The 14,300-nt window shown below is 44.1% G+C and overlaps 1 protein-coding gene across 1 annotated transcript in view; it reads left to right on the top strand.

Annotated features, from left to right (window-relative positions):
- Positions 1-8,643, top strand: part of LOC123344073 (general transcription factor 3C polypeptide 1-like) — an 86,297-nt gene extending 77,654 nt beyond the window's left edge. The window contains 5 exon segments of the mRNA XM_044979815.1: positions 1,332-1,618; positions 2,110-2,785; positions 3,023-3,062; positions 5,252-5,444; positions 8,275-8,643. Coding sequence (XP_044835750.1) covers positions 1,332-1,618; positions 2,110-2,785; positions 3,023-3,062; positions 5,252-5,444; positions 8,275-8,487 — 1,409 coding nt within the window. The 3' untranslated portion in view covers positions 8,488-8,643.
- The last annotated feature ends 5,657 nt before the right edge of the window (positions 8,644-14,300 follow it).

The following is a 14,300-nucleotide window of genomic DNA, read 5'->3' as shown; positions in this document are numbered from 1 at the left end:
AATTCTTGAGACCTGTCCTCAGCTGTACTCATTGTTTAGTATCTGTGTCTAAAAGCTGCATCCAAGATCAGGGCCCCATTGTGCTCAGAGCTGCACAAACACAGAACAGGATGGACAACCTGAGTAGGGAAGACAGACAAAGAGTGAGGGAAAGGGAAAATTTATCTCCATTTTACCAACAGGGAACTCTGAGGCAGAGAGTGCAGTTTTTCCCATGGTTGTACAGGGAGTCGCGGGATCTGGATTCAGTTCTCAGCTCTGCCAGTGTGCGGGTCCAGTGCCTTAACTACAAGAGTGGTAGTGGTCTTTGCTCAAGACAGATGTATCCAGGAAGGATTTCTTGGTTTGTAATGGAAGGCCTGCTGCTGTCCCTGCCTATGCTATTCACATCTATCACAACAAGAATCTGAAAGCCCCCATTCCTGAAGTCCTGTTACCATACAATCCCTATATGGGTCAGTCAGGTTGCCAGCTCATTGCAGTACTTTCCCGTTCCTCTTGAACACCTGACTTTGGCCATCAAAGGCGAGCAGGTGTTATGTCACAGTGCCCAATAGGGCTATCTATAAACACCAGAAAAAGGAAGGTGGGAGCAAAGAATCAATTAAGAATGGTGTCATATCTGTCCTTCCCCCACCCCCAGCATCCTGGATCAGAAAAGTCACTTTTGAAAACAGTGTGTAGTTTGGAGCTAACTGATAAAGAGCCTTTCATTAAGGCAAAAACCACTCAGACAGAGAAGTACAGCTTATTTATACCCAGTTTTTCTAGTGTCTTCATGGTGGTGTGACCTTCCATTCCATGTTCTTTATCAGACTTGGCCAATAGCTTTCTACTCTGCATTGGCTTCTGTCACTCATTTCTACCAAAGGAGTCACTTCTCCAGAGTCTATCTTTTTGCCCTAGGCTCTCCAGTTGTGATTTTACTGACCACCTTCAAAGACATAGCAGAACACTCTTAAATCTGTTCATTTACAGGATTTCCCAGGTGACCCAGAGCTAGAGAGAGAGAGACTACAAGAGTCCAGTCTCTCCTTCGCTGATATTTCATACTGGCTTGGGGTTAGAGCCTTTGTAAGCCAACTTGATGGTTCCTTTTCTGCAGCCCATTTCATACACAAGTTTGGAGGGCATATAGCAAAAAGGAATTTGCAGTGGTGAATGTGGAATGTTGAGCTATATTTTTAATTGAAGAGTCTAAGAAAAGACTTGTTGTCAGAGGAGCCTGGAAAGATTTTTTGATCCTTCTGTCATCCAATGTATGGTAACATTAGTACAGGAAGATTTTGTCTTCATCAAGTCTAATACACTCATTCTGTTTTACTTTGCAGTTCCTTCTGTGGTTGATAACATGGCTGTAGGAATCGCCTGCCTCCCTGATGCTTTTACCAGGCTGCTAAAAGTCCAGGAAGCCACTTACGATGTAGATCAGTTTGTCCTCCAGTGTACAGAGTGTTATGGGTATAGCTCCAAAGATGTATCTGCTGTCCTGGAGATCCGTAATGTTATTGAGGCATCCTCTTCCTTCGGGATTGACAAGGCAGAGCTGGGCAAACAGTTCCATTGCTATGAAGAAGCTGACACCGAACGCACCAGGAGTTTACAGCAATATATTCAGGTTGGTTTGCATCTCCATCACCATATATATGTGAACTCCATAGCACTCTTTTTGAATAGGAAGGACATCTAATCCATGTGAAACAAATGTGAGCAGAATTACTTCCTCTATGTGATAAATTTAGTAGTGAGATTCCCAGTCAACAACCAATGGTCATCTCACCTCGTACATCCTGTGTTTGTCTCACTGAAGACCAGAAAATATGGTGGCACTAGATGAAAAAGTTGGATGAGTGACTGCACTCACCTAGGGCACCAGGGTCAGTCTCTAAAGTGCACAGGAATATTTCAAATCTTTGCTGTAATTTCAGAGGCAATTAAGCAAGGGAGCTATTCCCTTTTTTAAGTCTATAGGGCAGGAGAGTTGAAAAGGGACTGAGGGTTTGGCAAGGCACTCTTGCAATTGGTTACAATAATGGGAATTCCAGGAAGTTTTGATACATACTGGTATTCCACAGCGCTACCTAAAGATAAAACTTGTTTCTTTTTCAGGACCTCCTCAAGATGGAACAGGTGTTAGAAGTGGGAGGGAACACTGTACGTTTGGTTGCAATGACATATGCCAAACCGTGGCTGTTGTATTCAGTGTGTCTGAAGAATAAAGGTGGTGGTGCTGGTCTGCAGGGCAAAGACTCCGTCACTCACTTGGATTTGCAGCAGAACTCTCAGCAGCCAGAGCCAAAGAAACGGGTGGCATCTTCAAGGGAAGAGGAACAGCCTGGCACAGTCTTAAGACCTGTTGTCAGTGATGAAGGACCCTCAAGGAAAAGATTCAAGACTCAACATGGTGGGCTTCAAGATGGCACTGAAGTCCATCAGGACATAAAGAGCTGTTCAGAAGGAGCAACTGAAGCAGCCCCTGATGCAAGTTTAACTGAGCCCACGCAGGTGAAAGGGGTGTTAGTTGCACATGAAGGAATGGGTCTTTTCAGAGAGCAGACAGGCCACTATGTGCAACACCCTGTGCACGGACCAGAATCTGTCACGGATAAAGATAAAGAGCAGGATAAAGCCAATTCTGAAGAACAAGAGACTGCAGTAGATGTTAGTGTTGCAGCTAATGAGGAGGAAGGGCAGATACCTAGCTCTGAACATACAGCCAGAGATACAGCTTTGAACATGTCGCTTGATGCATCTCGCCCACAGGAAAGTTCTGAAGTCTCTAAAGGTGCATAGGAGTTTTATTCATAAGGGATATAGACTAGTTCGCAAGCTATACATTTATACCTGTAAATTCACTAGTCCCAAACCTCATAGCTTCATGCTATAGCAGAAAACAGAAACCTCTGTTACTGCTTTTTCATTAATAGTGAATAGTGATTTATGGCAGTTAATATAAAATCTGTATGTCCTTTTTTTTTTTGTTGGTCTGGTGCTCATTACATGTTTTCTGATCTTTCTTCAGAAGATTCTTTGACAAATCTACCCCAGGCAGTACGGGAAAGGTGAGTAAAGAGGAGTCTGTAGAACCGTTAAATAATAAGCATATCATGCTTATATATGCAATAATTTAGAAAAATAATATCATGTATAATATAATAAAATATATTAGCAAAATAACTACAAAAGCAGATGTGGAAAGTGTACGCTTGGTGCTAGTGTAGATGTGTCTCCAATTCCTTGGTGAACCCAGAGTGTATGAAAGGACTCTGGAGACTGGGACTTGCTGTCCTACTTCGTCCTCTTGTTACTTCAGATTCCTTGCCCCTCAGCATGGCAATTCCAAATGTCTCTGGGGCATGGGCGCTTCTGAAAGTCCCCAACATATTATAAACACTAGAAGGAACCTAATGTTTATAGGAACCCTAGCCTCTGTTTGTCAGACAGTGGAGATGGATGGCAGGAGACAGATCACTTGATCATTACCTGTTAGGTTCACTCCCTCTGGGCACCTGGCATTGGCCACTTTCAGCAGACAGGATACTGGGCTGGATGGACCTTTGGTCTGACCCAGTATGGCCATCCTTATGTTCTTAAGGAACAGAAGTAATCCTCTCCACCCCACACTCAAATAAAGTTAATGCTCATTAGGCCCTGCTCCCCAAGTGAGGGTCTAGGGCAGGGGTTCTCAAACTAGGAGTTGGGACCCCTGAGGGGGTTGCGAGGTTATTACATGGGAGGGTCGCAAGCTGTCAGCCTCCACCCCACAGCCTGCTTTGCCTCCAGCATTTATAATGGTGTTAAATATATTAAAAAGTGTTTTTTATTTATAAGGGGGAGGTCGCACTCAGAGGCTTGGTATGTGAAAGGGGTCACCAGTACAAAAGTTTGAGAACCACTGGTCTAGGGAATAGAACAATATCAGAGTGGCAGATTCCAGTCAAGAACCTGGCTGTCACCTCGAAGATGTTAAATCAGGGGACTCAGTGCCTCGGCTGATCTCTGCTGTTGACACACAACACAGAGAGAAGGGTCTTGTATAGCCTTGTAGGACATTAAAGAGCTGTTTCCTTGAATTGGACCTGTGAGCAGAGTAAAAGCCAGCATCATTTTTTGGCATGGATGTGAAGTGCACCCTGTGACACACTCTGGCCCCGTGGTTTCAGCAGCAGATCCAGATATATCAGAAATGCAGACTGTATTGAATTAAAAATATGAATGAGCAATCCAATCAGGTAGGCTACCTGGTGGGGTTTTATTGGTTTATTTGTTATTACCCTCATAATCTTTAATGTGCTATAGAGTTTTGTATTGTCAGCTCAACTTCATTGCAGAAATGGTAGGGGGTGAGGGCAGTTGGGACTGTTAGTACCTGGGAAGGTGTGTGCGCTGGGGAAGGGACAAATCTCTTCTTTCTCTGCCCTTTGCAGCCTGGTTTAGAGGTTGCTGTGTATTTTGGGGTATGAGGGACTTGTTTTTTCCCCTGCCCCAGTAACTCTTGACAGTAACCAGCTCTTCCACTGCCTTGTCCCAGTATTTGCCAGTGCATCCAGCAAAAACAGACAAGCACGTTAGCTGGGCACTTCTGCTTGATTGGCACTGAGATGGTTTATGTTAATAAGCTAGCTGCCTTTCCCAACTAGTCAGGGAGCATGCTGACTGAGCTGCTGCTCATGCATTTCCTAAGCATTCCCACTGGTGCTATGCAGAAACCATGATATGGAACTAAAGCCCCTTGCTGAAAACACACATTACTGACCTCCTGCAATGTGGTGGGAGGAGCCCTAAGGTAAAGTTTCCATCCAACGCGCACACGTTTATTTACTCAGTTCAGCTCTGGGGTCAAACCACCATGGAAGCTGAATAGAAACTAGCACCGGTCTCCACGCCCACTGCCAGATTAAAAACACTGTCACTCACCAAACTGGCCATCACTAGGATGCTTTGTTGTGACAAACTCACTCCCAAGGGGGTATGCCTAGCAAGCAGCACTTCTGACCCTGGGACTCTGGTAGCTGAGCGGAACATTTATTTCAGAAGAGCCCTGCAGAGATTAAGGACAGTGATCTGCAGCCCAATGTGTTTGCACAGAATCACAGAAAGATGATTTATGAGTGTGCTAATATTTTTGCTTCTCATATGGGTGCTTTGCTAGTGCAGGGAGACGGAAGAGATGCCTCTATGTAGCAAGCAGTTTGCATTTTTCATTTTTAAAACTGCAACTGACAAAGTGGAACTTACTGTCCCTCTGCAGGGCCTGTGAGAATGTCTGTTTCATTGGGAGGCCATGGCGAATCGTGGACGGGACTCTGAATAAACCAGTGTGTAAAGGAATGATGGAAGCTGTGCTCTATCACATCATGACAAAGCCCGGCATAACGGAATACACCTTGCTGCAACATTATGTGGGGGTTCTTCAGCCTGTTTCTGTCTTGGAGATAGTACAGGTACATTTGTTATCAGATGTTGAACGTTATCCTATTTCAGCCTCTGTTTAGTGTGACTGTCCCACTGGAGTGTTACAAAAGGGTCTCACCTGTCCACACCACAGTAACAGACTCCCTTGTTGGGAGTCCCAGGGGAGAAGCCAACAACTGTGAATGGACTGTGGAGACCGAGTTCCCGTCTCATCCCTTGAACAGGTTCATCTAGGGCAGGGCTGGGGCGTGCTGGCTGGTGGGGTTGATAGGAAATGAGCCCTGCCATGCCTGTTTGAATTATTGTGGTGCTTGGGAGCAAATGCACAACTAGGATTGCCTTCTAAAATGGGCCTATTGGTGTGAAATGTCAAGCATGGTCTGGGTCGGAACCTCCAGTATCCAGAACTGCTGCTTCGTCATGGGACAGGAGCCACAGAAGTTCCACGCAATCCTTTGAAGCATTCTGGTGACCCAGTTTGGGTCCCGACCCACAGGTTGAGAAACCCTGATCTAGACAACATCCAAAATCCACTCCCCCTGACAAGGACGCTAAACATGTAGACTTGTTGGGAAGGAAGGTCTTCACATCCACTAGCCTTCTGTTCAGAACAGCAAACTATCCTGTCCTATTGGCTAAGTATGGCTATCTGAACTATTCCAAGATCACAAACGGTAGAAAAGCTGTCACGGCAAGACAGAAATCAGTTCCAGGCTTTTATTGAGGAAGGTAAGCTGATGGCCAGAACCGCATTTCAATCAGCGGTTGATGCAACAAACATCTCATCAAAAAAGCTTTTAGTAAGCCTTTTGATACTGTCTCACATGACCGTCTGATAAAAAAAAACTAGAGAAATATAGCCTAGACTAGAGGTTCTCAGGCTGTGGTCCGCGAGTTCCATTCAAGTGGTCCGCGGATAATTCCCTCTAAGGTGCATGCCTGGGCGGTCGCAAATGAGAGAATGAAGGGCCGCCCAGCAAATTAGTGGAGCGGGAGAGACAGCCCTCCTTCCCAGCCTCAGCTCTGTGGCTGCTGTGATGGGGGAGAGACTCCCCTCCTTCCCAGCCTCAGTGGGGGAGAGAGGGTACATCCATTGCATTAGAAAGGTAAGACTAGTGATATTAAAATATGAGTTGTGTGCTTTTATTTGTAGAACAAAAAAAACAATTATTATTAAGGTTGTTTTTTTTATATAGCACTTTTATCCAAAGCACTTTACATTAGTTAGCTAATGGTACAAACAACATTTGGAAAGATCATTAAGTGGTCTGCCAAAACCCTCGGCAATTTTCAAGTGGTCCACGAAAAAAACGTTTGAGAACCACTGGCCTAGACAAACCTATTATAAGGTGGGTGTACAGTAGGCTGGCTGGGGATCTGGAGTTCCAACCTGGAGAGCTAGCAAGGGCTTTGGAGGACAGGATTAGAATTCAACATGATCTTGAAAAACTGGAGAAATGGTCTGAAGTAAATAGGATGAAGTTCAATAAGGACAAATGCAAAGTACTGCACTTAGGAAGGAATAATCAATTGCATAAATACAAAAGCTGATGGAAATGACTGCCTAGGAAGGAGTAGTGCAGAAAGAGTTCTAGCAGATCACGAACTAAATATGATTCAACAATGTAATACTGTTGCAAAAAAATTAACATAATTCTGGGATGTATTAGCAGGAGTGTTGTAAGCAAGAAAGCAGAAGTAATTCTTCCACTCTAGTCAGCACTGATAAGGCCTCCGTTTGAGTACTGTGTCTAGTTCTGGGCACCACACTTCAGGAGAGATGTGGACAAATTGGAGAAAGTCCAGAGGAGAACAATAAAAATGATTAAAGGTCTAGCAAACATGACCTATGATGAAAGATTGAAAAAACTGGGTTTGTTTAGCCTGGAGAAGAGAAGACTGAAGGGGGACATAAGTCTTCATGTAAATCATTGTTGTAAAGAGGAGCATGATCACTGAGGACAGGACAAGAAATAATGAGCTTAAATGGCAGCAAGGGAAATTTAGGTTGGACATTAGGAAAAACTTCCTAACTGTCAGGGTAGTCCAGCACTGGAACAGGTTACCGAGGGAGGTGGTGGAATCTGTCACTGGAAGTTTTTAAAACAGGTTAGACAAACACCTGTCGAGGATGGTCTAGATAATCCTGCCTCAATGCAGGGGACTAGATGACCTTTCGAGGTCCCTTCCAGTGCTACATTTTTGATTCTATGACCTATGGAATTGACTTAACTCTAATTTGGTGAGAGCTATAGTGGTGTAAGAGCCACAGCGAGGCATCACCATTTTATGTATCTACAGTAGTTAGTCTTCCCAAAGCTATCCACGCTATATTGTCCACTCCTGAAATGTCTGGTTGCTCCACAGTTGCCTGACTGAATGTTCCCCTTCAGTTTAAATGCTAGTTAGCCCCTTCTCTATCTGCATTTGCAATTTGCTTTTGTTGCAAGTCCAAGGATCCTGATGCCATTGCTACAACTATGCCTCAGGCTTGCCCAGAATGCACAGAGCCTAGCAGTGTCAGTCAGCCCCCTGGGATACCCACCCAGAGTGCAACATGCTTTTATCAATATACTGCTGCATTGTGTGGACACATGATTCAGGAGCAGAGTAGCTTAAACTGGTGCCTGCACTCAGCAGCGTGGGCTCACATTATTGGTCTAGTTATATTGCGGTAATCTATAGCAGTGCCACTTTCTCGTGGAGACGAGGGCTGTTCACTTTTATTTTTTTAATTCTCTGAAGCATCTGGAGAAACAATCTATGAAGGATGTGTCACAGAATAGTCTTACTGTGTGTTACTGGGTTTTAGCATTTGTGTGTAACTTCTTAAGCTAAAACATGTCAACTTTTCAACAGGGCTTGGAAGCCCTTGGCTGCATCAGAAGATTCTGCATGAAAAAGCCCTCAGCAATATCGCTCTTCTCTCGACCTGTTCCTGAAGAAGAGCTAACCGACTCCAAACTGAGTGAGACTCCAACAATATTTTATGAGCCTACCATAGACTGTACTCTGAGAATGGGCAGAGTGTTTCCATACGAAGGCAACTGGAATAAATGGGTGCAGATATGATCCATGTATGAGAGATGGCATGGTGCGTCATGCTTGCTTGTCCAGCCTGCGTTGGTAAATGCTAATGGAGGTGAACCTTCTGGTGTGTCCCGTAACTTGTGCTCTGCTTGTCATTTTGTCATGTTTTGTTAAATAAATTTTATTTCTTATTGGGAATTACTTCAGGCCCGTTGTAAAGCAAACCGGAGGCTTGGCTCTGGGATGGGAAGCCCACCTGGCTTCTCTACAAACACAGGGTCTGTGGTCCTCAGAGGACTTAGCTTTACACATCCATGTCAGAGAACTGAAAGCTGACAGACTTGCATGCCAAATATTTATCACAGATCAGGGGAAGCAGCCTGTCAGTCCTCCCAGACAACAGGGTAGCAATGTTTCACCTCAACAAGCAGGGTGGAGCCTGCTTTACTCCACTCTGTCAGGAAGCAACTTTACTTTGGGAGCTCTGTATTGCCAGTTCAATAGATCTTGAAACATCTTACCTGTCAGGCATACAGAACAACCAAGCAGACCACCTGATCAGTTTATTTACATATCACTGTGAGTGGTCTCTTCACCCAGATGTGGCCAGATACATTTTCCACAGTAAAGTCCAACAACACGTCAGCAATTCTACAGGATCACAGCCCAGGTTCCATACTGACATGGTCAGGCAGGCTCCTCTACGTTTTTCCACCAGTCTCACTCATTGATAGCCTGTTGCTAAAGATATGTCAGGACCAGGCCAGAGTCATACTTATTGCCCCAGCACTGGTTCTCCACTCTCCCAACTCTGTCAATGAAACCTCCAATTTCACTTCCACTAGACTCAGACCTAATCTCCCAGGATCACTGTCACCTACTCCACCCAAGCCTATAATCTCTTCACTTAACTACATGGATGCTCCATAGCTAGACAGTGGAAAGAAGTCTTGTTCAAAAAGATATTCAAGAGGTCCTGCTAAATAGTACAAAGCCTTCTACAAGAGCTACTTAGCTTGCTAAATGGAGGCATTTCTCCATCTGTTCTCGACAGTATGTGGCATCACTGATCAGTTCTTCAGTTGAACATATAATTCTGCAGAGAGCCTGAAGCAAGGCCTCTGAGAGGGGTGAACTGACCCATTTAGTCAATGGGCTTTTAATGCCAATACCCAAACTCCCCAGAGTAATCTGTGTGAAGCGAAAGTGTGCCATGGGCCCATCCTAATCCCCCAGTCTTGAGCAGGGAGAACTAAGATTCGCGGGGCCGAGATGGGGGTGTGGACACTGGCATTGGACAAAAAGCCATGGAAGGAGACTGGAACTGGGAGTCAGTGGGGATGGCAAATATGGACTAGACTTAACTAGAGGCCAAAAGCAGGGAGAAACAGATTGGACAAGGAGGTGGGGGGGGGTTTGTGTTTGTGCATTGCTCCCATGCTGTTCATGGAGCTCTGGTGTTAGCTGCACCAGCAGAGACTGCAGTTAGCTGATTCTGCAGTCCTCAGTGTTTTTCATGAAGACCACAGGCTCAGTTCAGTGGCAAAGATGCTTGGTCAGGTTTATTGTCAACAAACCAAGGTTCTAGTCCTCCAACTCAACAGTTACAGGTACACTAACCCATGTCTGCCTGCAGCAAGGTAGTAGCTCTCTTGACACAGCGCCATTCCCTAGGCTTAGTGCAAATTGCCCCTCCTATGACTTCTCATTTTATACAGCGACACAGACAAGTTATGTATTACAATCCAGATCTGTTGCCACCCTTGTACCTCAAACAAAACATCCTCATCCGTTATCTTGTCATTTCCTACAAGGGGTCTGGGTGTTCCTGTACCATCTCTTAGGAATGTGTTCATGGAGTTACTTAAGAACTCTGTGTGCTCTGTACCATTCTCTCAAGTCAGGAATGTGCGTACTTGGTTACCTGATACGGTAGAACCTCAGTGTTACGAACTGACCACTCAACCACGCACCTCATTTGGAACCGGAATAACTCAATCAGGCAGCAGCAGGGACCAAGTGAAAAAGCAAATACTGTACAGTAATGTGTTTAAATGTAAACTACTAAAAAAAAAAAGGGAAACTTTAAAAAAAAAATTGACAAAGGTAAGGAAACTGTTCCTGTGCTTGTTTCATTTAAATTAAGATGATTAAAAGCAGCATTTTTCTTCTGCATGGTACATTTCCAAACCTGTACCTGAACTTTTGAAAACTATAACGTTTGTTCAGAGTTACGAACATTTCAGAGTTAAAAACAACCTCCATTCCTGAGGTGTTTGTAATTCCGAGGTTCTACTGTACCTAACTATCCTGACAAGGCCTACTTTGGTTCATACTGTTAGCCATGCCTAGGGCACCAGCAAGGCTTATAGTGGGGACTAGGGATGAGGAGTTGGGAAAATAAGGGGGTAGACTGGGCAAGGAGACTAGGACTGGGATAAGCCTGAGGTGAATGAGACTGGGACAAGAGCAGGGGGCATGGAATAGATGGGGCAGAAGGGAATCATTTGGGGGAGAGGGGAAATATGCAAAAGTCTGTACCCACTAGAGAACAGTCCACTCCAGAGCCTGGAATGATTCCCAAGAATCATGAGTCACTATTCCTCTGCTATCCATAAATATCTATGAAACTCATTGGCAGTGTCCCATCTCCCTCTAGTGCTGGTCCATGTAGAGGATGATGACCTACCACTGCTATCCATTCCTCCATTAGCTCAATTGGCAGCCATCCCTGCCTTTGATTTGGACTGGCCTTGTTTAACTCTGCAAACCAGGTTACATTATCAAAGTGCTGCAAGTTCCTCTGCTAGAAGCAGATTTGTGCCTGCAGCCTTGTCAAGTGTTTTGTCCAAGCTCACTATAGGGATCTGTTGTAATAAATGGACCTGTAAACCTCCCCTAATTGTGAGTTCAGCTGTGATGAGTGAAAGGTTATAAAATACCACGTGTTACGGTGATGGAAAAAAGTGCACAAAGGCGATTGGACTAATTCATTCTTTCTAACAGAGAGGCCTACTGCTATAACTCAAGGGCTGAGTTAACATCATGCCTGGTAAACAAGAAAAGGATAGGATCAGCAATCGGTGAACCAAAATTGGCATCAGGAATTAGGCCTAACTGGTGGACAAAATGAGAGGATAGGCCATTCCACCCATCACTCAATTTTGGGGTCCTTAAAGAAAGATAGTGGATAGTGACTGGGTTATGTTAACAGCTTTGGCGCATATATTCCATCTAAATACATACCACAGATCCTACCTGATGCAGCTTAAACAATCTCGCAGCTCTCACTTGGCCTTTTTATCCACTGGTTTGTTTTTTTGCTCCTTTGACATGAAATCTATCTGAAGGCAGAGTTGAGTCGACACAGCTCTCCCCCCTGAGCTCCATGAGATTGGGCTTCTCTGAACTTGGAGCATGGCTGGGCAGAGGGAGCAAAGCTGTGAGAGTGCTGCTTCTCCATGACTAGGGCCCTACCAAATTCACAGCCATGAAAAATGTCACAGACCGTGAAATCTGATCTCCCCCATGACATCTGTGCTTTTACCCTATACTATACAGATGTCATGGGGGAGACCAGCATTTCTCAAATTGGGGGTCCTGACCCAAAAGGAAATTGCAGGGGGGGTTGCAGTATTGCCACCCTTACTTCTGCGCTGCCTTCAGAGCTGGGCAGCCAGAAAGAGGTGGCTGTTGGCCAGGCACCCAGGTCTGAAGGCAGTGCACTGCCAGCAGCAGCACAGAAGTAGGGGTAGCAGTACACCAACCCCCTCTACAATAACCTTGTGACCCCCCCACACCTCCTTTTTGGGTCAGGACCCCTACAATTACAACACTGTGAAATTTCAGATTTAAATAGCTGAAATCATGAAATTTATGATTTTTAAATTCCTCTGCCCATGAAACTGACCAAAATGGACCGTACATTTGGTAAGGCCCTATCCATGACATTACATGTGGCAAACCTACGAGGATTCTCAGCAGATTGCTGCCAACGTACATTTTTCCTACCTTTTACTCCTCCAAAGCCTGAAGAGCTAGCACAGTTCTGGGAGAGGGAGTTAAGTGTTATTCTGCCTCATGTAACAGAACTGTAAACCAAGCTGATTGCAAAGTCTTTATGGATCATCCATGAAATGGAAAAAGCACAGATGTGCTAATGCCAGTATGAATGTGCAGAGCTAGCAATTAAAACAAATCTTTGTACTTGTAAATTGGTCCCATTTGATGCGAGATCATTGAAAGATGAATATGGAACTTATATGTTGCTTTCCCAAAATCATTTTCTACAGCAACATCTTAAATGTGCTACCTGTAGAATGTACCAACTGGTTACTGGCCAGGTATAACCTCACTCTCATAGGCGCCACTTTCAAAACTAGTTGAACGCGAAAGGGAAGCTCCAAGGACAGAACCCCCAAAGTGGGGTGCCCCTTGCAGCTTTTCTTTCACGGCTGGATATGGTTTTTCAGAGCACAGCTGTAACGAGAGATTTTTGCTCTGAATGTTCTGAAATATCTTGCAGCACCTTAATAAAGGCTTGCAGAAAAACCTCGGAGAGGGTTTAAAAACACTATAAAATTCACTTTTCCCAAGTGATATAATTAAGGTGGTGACAGTATCAGGAAACTTTGGCTTGCATAAAATATTAATTAGTTTTAAGATTAAGGTTCTAAATAAGCAGAAACTAATGACAGTTTAAATTTAGAAAATCCAACATGGCTGACCAAAATGGCAGAGATGGGGATAATGCAGTTCAAATTTAGATAGTGGAAAGTTCTAGCAAACAAGATGGCATCAGACGGAGGAGCTTACAAAGGTCTAGAATCCAAGATGGCATCAGGGAGGAGCTTAGTTATCTAAAAATAGGATAATGTAAGAGGGGTAGGAGCGAGTCAGGCCGTACAAATATCCTAATAAAAAGAAACTGATCTAGACAGGAAGAGGAAATATGCTAACATATGGAAGCAAATTGGCTGAGCTAGACAAATTATGTTAATGAGTTGACCTTGAGCGAGCAACCAGTATATGAGGCAGACAGCCAGCAGGCTGAGACTGTAGTGAGTTAGACATTAGTGGGTTCGACAGCAGACTGAGAAGAGCAAGAGTGGCAAGACATCAAAGGAAGACAGCACTACCTAGGAAGATCAAGAAGCTTCAAAGATCATCATCAGCAGAATTCTAAGGTTGCCTTGGCAACAAACAACTGCCTGCTAGCAGCTACCTTGCCAGCAGCAGCAGCAGCCATTTCACCTCCAGCTTGAAGAGAGACCGCAGCTGTAGAGCCTACACTCCCTAAAACTAAGACTGATCAGAAGGACCTAAAATGGTACAGAGGGAGTTTTGAATATAAATGTAAGTCTGATCTTCTTTTCTACTTATCATTTAAGAATGTATGGCTCTGTCTGTAAATAAAGCTGGATGCCTGTATCTCGAGTGAGATCTCCCCTACGCGTCCTGCAACCATTTGGCCAGCATTTGCAGTATTTTAAATGTTTAGTATTAGGTGTTAATGTTGATGCTAAATAAATGTTTAAATCTGTAAATACGGTAATGGTTTTTCATATATGTATATAGAGGTCATGTATACCACATTGTATTAAGTATGGGGTTAAATTGTATCACTAAAACTAAAAGCCTTTGTGTATATGGGATCCCTATATGCATGTTACATTGAAACTACTGTATTTCCTGTATGTGTTAGACATCCTATGTAGTCTGTCTTTTTATTTTGTCGTGCCGCTTTATTGTACAATTCTTAAATGTAATTCTATTATGTTTTATTAAATCCTATGTATCTTTTCTTGCCTTATTAAACCCACTGTAACTTATGGCTTATATTAACTCCCTAAGGA

Source organism: Mauremys mutica, chromosome 11, assembly GCF_020497125.1.
Source record: "Mauremys mutica isolate MM-2020 ecotype Southern chromosome 11, ASM2049712v1, whole genome shotgun sequence".
In the NCBI taxonomy this organism is placed as follows: Eukaryota; Metazoa; Chordata; order Testudines; family Geoemydidae; genus Mauremys; species Mauremys mutica.
The sequence above is the reverse complement of the archived record's forward strand: the minus strand, read 5'-3'. Positions and strand labels throughout refer to the sequence as shown.